This window comes from Sorex araneus, chromosome 6 (genome assembly GCF_027595985.1).
Source record: "Sorex araneus isolate mSorAra2 chromosome 6, mSorAra2.pri, whole genome shotgun sequence".
NCBI lineage: Eukaryota > Metazoa > Chordata > Mammalia > Eulipotyphla > Soricidae > Sorex > Sorex araneus.
This window is the reverse complement of record NC_073307.1, coordinates 123,302,781-123,315,161: the sequence shown is the minus strand read 5'-3', so window position 1 is coordinate 123,315,161 and position 12,381 is coordinate 123,302,781. Positions and strand designations below refer to the sequence as shown.

General features: G+C 55.6%; 1 protein-coding gene across 1 annotated transcript in view; it reads right to left on the bottom strand.

Annotated features, from left to right (window-relative positions):
- Positions 1-9,524, bottom strand: part of SLC6A5 (solute carrier family 6 member 5) — a 63,745-nt gene extending 54,221 nt beyond the window's left edge. The window contains exons 1-4 of the mRNA XM_004607956.3: positions 8,994-9,524; positions 6,232-6,370; positions 3,503-3,634; positions 3,000-3,173 (exon numbers count right to left, since the gene is read on the bottom strand). Coding sequence (XP_004608013.2) covers positions 3,000-3,173; positions 3,503-3,634; positions 6,232-6,370; positions 8,994-9,524 — 976 coding nt within the window. The remainder of the gene's footprint in view (positions 1-2,999; positions 3,174-3,502; positions 3,635-6,231; positions 6,371-8,993) is intronic.
- Positions 9,525-12,381: the final 2,857 nt, after the last annotated feature.

The window sequence follows — 12,381 nt, the reverse complement described above, 5'->3', positions numbered from 1 at the left end:
CTCTGTACTCTCTCTGGCCTCTTGTCCTATCTCTCTGACCCACAGTGTCCATCTTAACTTCGGTGACTAGAGGGGTGGGCTTAACTGGGCATTAGTTAGGTGGTGTGGGCTGTCATTATATAGGGGGAGGGGAGGCTGTGGACTGTCATCATATGGGGGAAGGGTGGTTGTGGGCTATCATTATATGAGGGAGGAGCACTGTAGACTGTCATTATATGGCAAAAGGGGGCCATAGAGAGGCACACCCGGCTGTACTCAGGGGTCACTCCTGGCAGTGCTCAGAAGACCATAGGTGGTGCCAGAAATTTAATCTGGGTCAGTGGGTGCAGGACAAGCACCCTGCTCACTGTACTATCTCTCTGGACCTTGAGCTGTCATTAGTAAGTGCAAAAAGCTAGACAGAGGGCTGGGAGATAGCACAGTGGTTAGGGAACCTGTGACTGACCCAGATTCAATTCCTGTTATCACATGGTCCCTTGAGTACCACTTGACGCAGCCCTGCGGCCCCCAGCACTGCTAGGGAAGCTAAGGGCACAATTGACTGAGAGTCATCGGTGGGACCCTCAGTTTCCTGAGAACCATTTGAAAACACACACACACACACACACACACACACATATTAAAATAAAATAAACTGCTGCACAGACAGTGAGGCTGTGGTAGGAGAGGAACTGGTGTTTCTGAGCCGTGGACCCTGGGGGAGCTTCCATGGAGCAGGGGGGCTGAGGCAGCAGCCTTTCTCCCTGCAGACGCTCGTCTGAAAGTGACCGCCATCCCAGGCACAGTGTGGCCAGGACATGCGGGGCTCTGAGCCAACCCCGAGGTGTTTCTCCACTCTAGAAGCCCACCTGGACTAACAGCCATTGCTGAGACACTGTTCCTGGGCCTCTCCGTGAGCCCATGGGCAGCTGGCAGGGCATTCTCTCTGACCCCTGAGCTGACCACTGGGCCAGCAGGAAGAGCACGCAGAGGAGATGGATGGTCCACTCCAACATAGGAACATGGGCCAGAGAACCCCCTAGAGGGATGTGGGCAAACTCTGACCCTATTGTTCCCACCTGGTACAACAGGAGCTCAAAAAATACGGTTCCTGGGCCCCAGGGTGGGGATGCCCGGAGAGCTGGATTTCAGCAGTCTGGGAGCCTTCATGATTTTCTGGGGCACTTCTGATGGGCAGACGCTTGGGCTGAGAGCCACCACTCTGAAAGGAGCCATCAGCATGAAGAGGGTCAGATGAGGACTCTGAGACCTTAAGGGACATCAGGCAGGTCTAAGGGACACCTGGGGACTTCACACACTCCATCCCCCAGAAACTTTCTGAGTCTGAGGCTTTCCAGGTGCACCGGGTTTGAATGTAAAGTCACAAGTGTCCTCTTCTAGCTACAGTCTTACTCAAGGCCTTCTAGGCGCGGGTCACAGCATGTCCGCACATGGACATGCACACACAAGTGAGAGACGGGAATGGCGGTGTCTCTATTGCACTGCCGGAGACGACTCACACGTGGTGGTACTGGGGGCAGGAGGCCCCTTCCCCACTGCGCATGCGCACAGCACGCACTCCAGCCACATCCCCCGACACACAAGCTATCGGCCCAGCACGTTTCTTCCCAAAACGCTCAAAGGCTTCCAGCCATGCCATGAGGAAGGCTGGATGGTGAAGATGGTTATTATTTTTATGTTCTAGGAAACTGGTGGGGAGGGGGTTGTGGGGCCACACCCAGCTGTGCTCGGGGCTTGCTCCTGGCCATGTTCAGCACTCCCAGTGGTGCTCAGGGGACCATCCCAGTCAGTGCCGGAAATCAAATCGGGGTTGGCTGTGTGCAAGGCAAGTGCCCAGCTGGCTGCACTATCACTCCTGCCCCTGGCTCAAATGAGGAAAACTGAGAAGTTCCTGGATACACACACACACACACACACACACACACACACACACACACACACAGACAGACACACACACAGCCAGGGCAGAGGCATCTGACAGACCCGAGAGCCTTATGACATATGTACACTGGGAGCTCTTTACACCAAGTTGAGAGCATCCCTGTAAGTCCCAAGACTCCATGGACATCTGAGCTGAAGCAGATTCCTCTGGGCACATTCTGGCTCCTGGGCAGACTTCCCTTCTGCCAGGCAGCCCACCGTGCATGTATTTCTCCAGTGTTCAAGTGAAACATCTTCTCCCATACTGATCTCAGTGTAGGACTGACCCAAGGGTGCCGCGCCCCTCTCCTGGATCCTAGGGGCTGAGTACTTCGCACTCTGCACTCTGCGGACCAGTCAGTCACCTGGAGACCTCATGAGAATACCAACCCCTCACACCACCCCAAACAACGGATCCTGCTCTGCTGGGCCTGTCCATCTGTGGGAGATGCAAACACTCCCGTTGCTGGGGCAGGGGGGTCACTGACTGCCCCTGCTTGGGACCCTGAGTTCTGGGAACATCAGAATGATAGAGACGTGGGCTTTGCTTTCATCTCTGGGGCCCCCAGCACTACACACAGGGCCTAGCAAACAGAGCATGTGCTTGATGAAAGAAGGCTAAAGAAGGAACACAGAGAGAGGAAATAGGGAGGTAGAGAGACAGAGACAGAGAAAGAGGGAGGGAGAGAGAGGAGAGAAAGAGACAGAGGGGAAGAGAGAGAGGTAAAGGGAGAGATGGGAGAGGAAGAGAGAGAGAGGGAGAGAGAGGAGAGAAAGAGAGAAGGAGAGGGAGAGGGAGAAGGAGAGATAGAAGGGAAGAGGGAGAGAGAGAGAGAGAGAGAGAGAGTCTTTGCCATAGAAGCAGGTTAGGGGTGGGGGACAAGTGGGAAACTGGGGACACTGATGGCAGGAAATGTGTACTGGTGAAGGGTGGGAAGTTGGAACATTTATACTGAAAGCCAATTACAAACAACTCTGCAACTGTGTGATCTCATGGTGACTCAATAGATAAATAAACAAATGAATAAGTAGAGTTTCCTCCTAGGCCAGACACCTACAGAGGCTGCATTCAGACTTACCTAGCAGAAGTCTGCTCTTATCTTTGCATTCTGGTGTATTCCAAGGATTGTTGCACGAGCCCCAGGGCAATACAGACACAAAGGAGGCAAACAGGTAAAAGAGGGTGTAGCAAATAATCACGTTGTAGTAGATGGCTATCAGGACGGAGATGATCAGCATGGCGATGCCACAGCCTGCAGGTGCAAGATGCACAAGGTTCATTCCATCCCCAACACAACGGACCCCTCGTGGCTGGGTATGGGGCTGGGGCCTAGGCTGGGCTCTGTTTCACAGAGGGATGCACCCCACTACTTCACCCCCCCGCCGAGAACTGGACTCTGCCCTGGAAACACAAGGCCCCTCTGAAGCAAGCCAGAGACGGGAGCCCGAGCCCTTGCTCAGTTGCTCAGTACCCCCTCAAGGTGGATGCACCAAACAGGAGGAAGACATGCTATAGACCCCGAACAAATCCCCCACCCCAAGATGTCAACACTAGAGAGGGCCGGGAGGCTGCTGGACTCACCCTGCAGGGCCGGGATGGCCTTCCACACGGACACTGGCCCCTGGCTGGCGAACTGACCCAGCGACACCTCGAGGAAGAAGATGGGCAGCCCAGCCAAGGCCAGCATCGTCAGGTAGGGGATGAGGAAGGCACCTTGAAAGAGAGAGCGGGAAGTGAGACCCCCAGAAGGCTGGGACCAGGGCAGGGCTTGTCCCATCTTCGCCCTCAGCAACACGGGCCTCTGCTCTGAGCCTCCCTCGGCTTCTGCTATTCCTGTTCACCAGGCACCCCGCCCCTCTGAGTCCTCCTCTGCAAAATGCCAGGGGACCCTGCCCCCCCCTCCATTTGTTAACAGTTCCCCCACTGGACAGGTCACTGGGGGTGGCGAGCTGGTCAGGTTTTATTCTTTGCGATGCCTCCCCAGTCAGCCCTGCCAAGGCTCCTCAAACCCATGCCTTTGACCCAAGATTGGAGTCGGACTTGGTGAAACAGGCGCATGAGTCTGTGAGGGCCTCGTCCCAGCTCAGTTAGGCCTCAGGAGCCCTCCCCGACCCTCCGCCAGCCGGGGGGGGGGGGGGGCACCACACCCACCTTCTCCCACCGCTGCAGATGTCTTGCACTTTTCAACTTCCTCCACCTCAGAAACTCTCCTTCCTTCAAGGTCAAGTCCAAGGCTTCCTCCTCCACAAGCACCTCTTCTCTGCTCTCCCACAGTCCTGCCCCTCCCGCCTCTCCCAGCCAGGCACCAACCGCTTGACACCTTGGTTTATTCGGGTGTCCCCTCCCTAGATCTGTGAGGTCCCGTGTGAGCCTTTCATTCATTTAATTCCCAGAACCCCCAGGCTAGAGCATTCCTAGCCGGTGGGCCTTCACCCACTTGGGGAGCAAGCACCCTGTTCTCTGGGGTTCTTGTCCTTGAGAGATTCATTCAAGTTGTTTGGGAGCAGACCCAGGAATAGCCCCCAAAGACTTAGGATGTGAAGAGGTGTCACCTGGTCAGAGCCAATCCCAGTCCCGGGGGGCTAGAGACTCGGGACCCGGGCTCCAAGGAAAAGGAAAGCGGGTCTTTCTCTATTCCACTCTCTTTGCTGCCCCTCCCCCGACTTTTTTATGCCGTGGAAATGTCATTTCTGCTGGGGTGTCTCTAAACCGGACCGTGCTAAGGAAGAAAGCCAGGTTCCATTTTGACTTTCCTGACAGGGTCTCAGACAGAGAAGCACATTGCGTAATAATCATCCCTTCTGCTCCAGGCAAGGAGATGGGGGAGGGGCCCCTCCAGATGCGAGAGGGCTGCAGAGTGCCAGGATCTGCTCTGGGCACGCAGTGCGCAGTGCGGGAGAAACAGGCAGTATCTCTGTCCCCTGCCCGCATCTACCTCTGCTCAGAGCCCACAAACAGCAGGAAGAGTCCTTTGTGGATCCCCATCCAGCCAATCCCGGGCACTCTGGCCCGCCAAACCCGCTTCACTGGAGCTCCCTTTCCCAACCACAATCTAGATCCCTGGCCCCTCCTGTGCTGCTGGAGTGAGTCCACCCCCAGTTTATTTCCAGTGCTCCCCACCCCAGGGTCTGGATCCCCTGCTGAGAACCCAGCAGAGGCCCAGCTGAGTTGGGGGGAGGTCTGGGGACATAAACACCTTCTATTTCCAGGACGCCCTGACTGTGCTCTGCAGTCAAGTACATGTCACAGTGTCCTAATTTGGAATATAAGGGTGCCACAGATTGTTTTAGCTTAAATTGCTCCTACAAGATAGATCCAGTGCTGCAGCACTCATCTGTCCCTTGGGCCCCGAATCCCACCTGGAGCAGAGCCAACGGACAAGGCAGAAGGAAAACTGCAGGTTGTCCAACTGGCCGGACAGAGGGGCGCAGCTGACCCCTGGTCCCCCTGAGAAGGGGGCATGCAAGTCCCTACTCCTAGAGGGCAGCCTCTACAGCCCTCTCGGAGGCCAGTGTCCCACACTCAACCCCAGGGGACCCTGAATGTGCAGGGTTCTTCTTGGAGGGGCCCGGCCGAGGTCAGGTGAGTCTCGGGGCCGAGTGGCTGATGCTGCACGCAGGCTGGCGGGCTCTGCATTTCCAAACAAGGTTCCTTTGGAAGTAGCTGCTTCCAAGAGTTCGGGCAGATGGAAAGCACCCTGGTTTTGCTGCAATCGTAATCAGCACGCTGCCTCTGTGTGTGTGTGTGTGTGTGTGTGTGTGTGTGTGTGTGTATGTCTGTGTCTGTGTGTCTGTGTCTATGTGTCTGTGTACCTGTGTGTGTGTGTGTGAGTGGGTACATGTGAGAGGCGCTGCTGAAATCAGCCTTCAACCCTCTGCTTTCACCCTGCACTCTGCCATCCAGTGCCCATCCCAGGATCTCCTACAGAGATTTTTACACGAGAAAAATTTTTAAACATTCCTAATTAGCTGTGCAAACCACAAAAGTGGGTTCTAAAGCGATCTGCACCATGCCCCTGACCTGCACAGGTGCCCCCCCTGCATTGGAGCCTGAACCACCTGCATCAATGCCCACTTAGTGCACGACCCCCCTGGGCCCCCCAATTGGACCATGGGGGGTGGGGTGAGTGCTACCTCCAGGTACTGCCTCCTGGGTCATGCCCTCCCACCTGGGCTCTGCCGCACCCATGCCCTTGTGGAGCTGGAGGGTGAGCCTCCCATTCCGCCCCCCAAGATTAGGAGCCCTGGGTTCCCCCAACCCGAGAGCCCGCCCCGCCGTGCCCGCTGGCGGAAAGAGCGGAAAAGCCATACCTCCCCCGTTCTGGAAGGCCAGGTAGGGAAACCTCCAGACATTGCCCAGCCCCACTGCGTACCCCACCATGGACAGGATGAAGTCCAGTTTGCTGGACCAGTTCCCTCGGGCCTTATTCTCATCCCCTTGCTCGTCCTCCTGGGGGCGGAAAAGCACATGGTTGGATAACAGCCCCGGGTAGGTCCGCAAGCAGGTCCCACTCCTCCACCCCTTCCCCCCACCAAGGGTCCCTTCCAGCAAGCAGGCCCCCCCCACTTTCCAACTGAGGATGCATCGGCAAGCAAGACCCCAATTCCTAAGAGAGGATGCATCGACAAGCAGGGCCCTCGGCCCTCAACCCTCCACTGAGTGTTTTGAGCAAGCAATCTCCCAGTCCTGATGGGAAGCTCCATCTCCGCCCACCCCTGAGCCCCTCCTTCCGAATCCTGCAGTCAGGCCACGGCAGCAAGCAGCTTCCCCCCACCTGGAACCTAGAGGTTGGTTGCAAGCAGATCCTTCCACCCACCCCCCAAGCCCTAACCAGAGTACATTTGGCAAGCAGGCTCCAATATCATGCCTAGAGACCCCAGCAAGCAGCCCCCCTCCCCACCTAATAAAACCTTCCATGTAACTCCTCCCCAGCCTTTTGTTTTGTTTTGTTTTCCTTTGGAGATTGTCCAGAGTCTAGAAAGAGAAGCTGCAATGCCCAGAGCCAGCCAGTTCTCCTGACTCTGGCTCCCTGCAGAGCCTGTCCTCAGAGGCTGCCTGGGGTGGGGGGTAATTTCAGGAGGGTGCCTTTCCGCAGGGGTAAGGGGAGTGCGCAGAGGAGAATGTGGGAGGCAGACACAAGAAGAAGGATGGAAACGGTAGATAAGGTGAGGTACAGAGCCTCTGAGACTCTAAGGCCAGTAGTTCTTTCCCACTAACTAGCGGGAGAGGCCCAGGAAAGCCTCACGTGTCTGGGCTTCTGTGACCCCGTCTGTAAAATGAGGGGGCTTGAGATCAGTGTCTTCTGAGACTCCCTCCAGCTCCAGCCATCTATGAACCTTTGGGGTCCCCTTCTCTAAGCTGACTCTGAGGAACTTTCCTGGTTATGGGGAGGAGGAGAGTGGGGATATGAGGGCCAAGTCACCTTTAATAAACTGCAGATATTTAGGATCCCTGGATACAGAGCACCACTTCCACAACCTGGAGTGTCCCTGGCTGAAAGGGCCTGAGGGATGAAGGCCTCAGACACCCATGCCGAAGTGGAAGAGGTTGTGGGCAGAAAGGTGGGCTCAAGGAGCCATCAGAACAGCTGGGCTCAGATAGCTAGGCAGGACTGGAAACAGGCCGAGGAGGCTCAGCTAGTTCTGTGCTAATCATCCCTCAAGTCTTTCTTCAGATCCTCCTCCCTCCTCTCCCCCACCCCACTCTGCTCTTCCTGGCCGGGAAGGGTGGGAGTTCCAGGCCCTTTTGCCGCAGTGCAGTGTGGAGGTTAAGCCAGAAGGTGGGTAAAGAAAGGTCCTGCCGCCATCTGGGCCCCCCCGCCCCCCCCGCCCCCCCCCCCCCCGGCAGTCAAGCACATGCTGTCAGTGGAGGGAAGACACACAGCCCAAAGCTCTGGAAATGGAGCCCCAAAATCAGGCAGTGGTGGAAGGTCGGTGTTTCAGTTCCTCTCTGATGACCCCAATAACTGAGCACCTGAGGTACCGGCCTGTGGATAGGTGAGTGTGAAACATGAAATGACTAAAAGCAGAAGAGCTGCATAAAATTAGAAATCTCACACTGGCGAATGTCCAGGGTTAGGTCTGATGCCCACAGCTGGACACGGGTCCAGCCTTTGGGCCCAGGAACAGAGATGAGAGAAGGAACAGGGAGAGAGGTGACAGGAGTGAAGCATTGGAGGGGGAGAAAAAGAAAACGGGGAATAAAAAGCAGGAGAGAAGAGCAGAGAAAGGCAAGCGGCAAGATTGGAGAGGTGGAGAGTGGGGGCTTGACCAAGGCCCGCGTGGTGAAGAGGACGCTGCTAGCAGTATCTCCTAAACTGCAATTTTGTCTTTAGGATCCAGTTCTAAACCAGAACTGCCATTTGCTGTGGGCTTTCACGCCTCTGGTCGTATGAAGGATTCCATGCAAGAGGGGTTCTGAAGCAAGAGGGGGTGCCAGGCGGAAACCCATGAGAAAGGGCCTCCTTAAGAAACAACTAAAAATAAAATCCACTATTCTGATAAAATTGAGCAACGAATGTTGTGGGATTGTGGGTGAAAAACAAACAAAGAAAAGAAAACAAGCCCTGGAACTTGAGTTTCTAAGCTTTAACCTCCGCATATCTCATTCAAAGAGTTCCCGGGAGAAGAATGGTAACTCCAAGAGTAAAGACTCCTCAGATGCAAATTCTGGTGCGCCCCGGGCCTTTCCCGGTCCCTTTCCTTTTGTTACTTCAGGACAATTTTCAATAAGAAAAGAGTGGCCAGAGTCGAGCTGGGTGCGCGTGAAGAGGGCAAGTCTCTGCCGGTCTCCCCTGCTTAGAGAAACAGCCCACAGCTGCTTTGGGCTACCGCTGACGCGGGGAGGGGGCCAGGCAGAGACACTCCCGGGGTCGCGATCCCTCAGGCTGGACCCGTAATTGCTGACCCCAGCGCAGTTGCGAGCGTCCGAAGCCCCAAAGCTGCCTCCCGCATCCATCCCCTGGCACTGCCAACCGATCTCCCCGTCAGCACACGTGCACCCGCAACGGCCCGGCTCGCCTGGCACGGCTCGGGGAGCTGGAGGCGGCACGGGCCGCGCGCAACCAGCTTACCTGGGAGGCCGCGGTGGCCGCGCTGCCCGGGAGCACCGACGTGATTCCATCCGTGCCCAGCACCACGGTGCTCTGGCTCATATTCACCCAGCCCACGGCCCGGGTGTTATTCCGCTCCAGGGTCCCCTTGCCCACACTCACGTTCGCATCTCCCTCCGGGCCGCGCAGGGCCGGGATCTTACAAGGCAGCGCGTTGCCCGGGCCCGCCACCCCGGCCGCGGGAGGAGCGCCCTGAGCTCCGTGCGCCTCGCTCCAGTCCCGCAGAGCCGCGGACGCGGCCGGCGGCCGGGCGCTCTCGAATTTGCAAGCGCCCACTCCGGGCCGCTCAGCCTCGCAGGCTCGGGGGTCCGGGATCTGGAAAGTTTGGGCGCCGGTGGACGCGGACCTTGGCACGCGAGGCGGCGGCGGCGGCGGCGCGGCGGCGGTGGCGGGCAGCTCCTGCTCCGGGCTGGTCCTGGGCGCGCACGGGCCCTCGTGGCGGCCGGGCACCGCCGCTGCCGCCTCCAGACTGCAGGCCGGGGGGTTATTCATTGCCGGGGGAGCACCGCAGTCCTGCAAACACAACGTGAAGTTCGCGGGGAAAGAAAAAAAAAATAGTCACGGCAGCTTCACAAACCCAAACACCTGCATCGACACGGAGAGACAACTGAAGGGAACGAATTGAAATCTAGGCTTCTTTATTTCCCCTCTCCGAGAAAAACTGTCATTGGCATTTCTCAGTTGCCCTGTTTCCTCAATAACCAAATGTCATAGATGCTAATGTTCCCCTCCCTGATAGTAAACGAAGGAGGGTGGAGAGGAGAGAGGGTTGTTTTTTTTTTTCTGAAGGGGACAGGTGAAAATGGGCCTACAGCCCTGGGCTTTCCCACCCTCTTTGGATTTCATATCACAGCTGTAGGGCACCCATGTCCCCATCATGACTGTAGAAAGATTTTTAATTTTCCGCCCCATTTCCTTTGTCATTCAGCAATGCACATTGCTCGCTTTCTTTCTCTCCTTCCTTCCTTCCTTCCTTCCTTCCTTCCTTCCTTCCTTCCTTCCTTCCTTCCTTCCTTCCTTCCTTCCTTCCTTCCTTCCTTCCTTCCTTCCTTCCTTCCTTCCTTCCTTCCCGCACCTCACAGACAACCTGCACCTACCCTGGCACCTTTGATCCTTTGACACTAAATTCTTTTGCAAATACCAGTGCTCCAAAAGCCCACCCCCCTGCCCTTTGAGGTAGTGAAGACATGACCAAAATAACAAGAACCCTGCAATGGCAGTAATAACCAAGGTTTGAAACACAAGTTGTAACAGGGACTGTTATTTTATACAACCTACATAAACTTCCAGATTCCCATATATGGAAAATAACATGCAAAGTCCCCCCTCCTTCCAATGTCCCAGCCTTCCAGGAGTAATTATTACGGGAATGAGTATCCTTCGTGTCTCTACATTTGCTTGGGGCCCAAAACTCGCAACTTCATTTTCGTTCGCTATTTCCCAGTTGAAGTCAAAATGAAGCAAACTGCCAGCCGTGGATTTTCCCTCAGCACTCTCGGCTCGTGTTATCCTTCGGAACTTCCTAAATCTTAACATCAATAATTTGCAATCTACGTTAAGAATAATAAAATTACCTTCGAGTCAACTGCATACTTCTTCTCTAACCTTTCACAAATGACAGACTGGAACTCCATAATTTGCACCAAATTTAAGTACATTGGCTCCAGCCAGGACTCTGGGACCCACTACGACTCACCTCTCAACAGCAACTGGCTTTTCAGCACCAAGGACAGTACCAAGGCACTGCCAACCTCTCCGCTCTAGTGTGGAAGCCTTTTTTAGCATCTCAGGTGATGTTCTTAAGTACAAAAACCCAAGGCAGCGAGCATCCTCCTCCCACCCTCTTTCACAAAAAGCATCCAACATTAAAAGGGGAATATTCTAAATGAATCTGCTCTACCAATGCCCCAAGCCCTCCTCCCTTAAAAGAACAAAAGCAATACTCACCATGTCCGCAACGGATGGAACAGGTAGAGAGTGAAACCAGCTATTGACAAGACTGGGTTTGGACCCAGCCAGAGAGGCGCTTGCTATATCTCCTTGGGAAAGGCCGGGTTTGCGTCAGTGCAAAGCAAGGTGCCCTTCGTTTGACATTTTCTTGATAATACAAGTTTGATAAATCATTACCCCCTTGGATGCGAGTTTTAAAGGGACAACAGCCGAGAGTACGCTGTCCAGTTGTCACCAGGGCAGGAGGGGGCTGCGTGTTCAGCGTGACTCATGTGGGGCTGATTACTAAACCGAAGCCGGTGGGAGGAGATGACAGAAGTTTGCCTCCTCCTAATTAAGGGAAACATGGGAGGGACACGTCCCACTGCACCCAAGGCGAGGCGCAGCCGCCGACAGAGCGGATTGGGCTGCCCAGGATGGGCACCGGAGAAGGAGTTAAATCATTGTCACGTTTGCGTCTCTCTCTCTCCCACTTGATCCAGTTGCTGCCTCTCAAAACCTGAGGGCAGCAGATTCTGGAATATTATCCCCAAAGCGGCAGAGGGTCTGCATACAGAACCACAGCTCTGCTAGGTGTGGGGCACAGGGTCCAGAATGATAAGGGAGGGAGGGGGACCACCCTGCAAAGTCTCAGGGCCCAATCTCCCCATGCAGCCAGTGCGGAAGGGGCTTTAGTATTCGTTTTAAAATTGCAGACTAGTCTGAGCATTCCTATTTGCTCTCTATTGTCACAATGCAGAAAAATTCAGAGTAGAAGGGTCTGACTGTCCTCGTTGTGTGGATTACACCAGCTCCGCTGCATTATCTTAAAGAACCTCCCAGTCCCCCACCCCACCCCCAGCAAATTATTTTCCACGCTAGCCTGTTTCTTAGGTCACCTTCAGAGCCATGTATACATGAACTCCAAATCAGGGTGGGCAGCCGCCTGGCTCCAGGGTTGTGCTTGCCGCCCAGAAGGGGTAGAGGGAACTCTGGAATTCCCAGGAGGGGTGGGAAGAGGCGAGGATTAGGAAAGAGGGGCTGTCCCGTTGGTAGAGAGCAATGGCGCTGGGCAAAAGAAAAGTGGAAAACACCTTTGCAAGAAATTCGTAGCAAAAAATAAATAAATAAATCTTATTTTTTTCCCCTCCTTTCAGGCAGTCCTGGTTAGGGGGACGCCTGGCCTAAGGGCTGGGGAGCCAGGGAGAGCATTTGGTTCAGCTCCCTGCAGCCCCACAGTCCAGCCCACCGCCTCGGGTCGGCGCCGTCGCAGTGGGCTGGACCGTCCCCACGCTGCGGGAGGACAATGCCGCGGCCGCTGCAGGCCGAAGCTGCTGCGACAGATTGCGGTGGGCGCCCAGGGCGCTGCGGAGGCCCCTCCCTCCGCCTGGCGAGCCTGCTTGGATGCCTCTGCACGGGG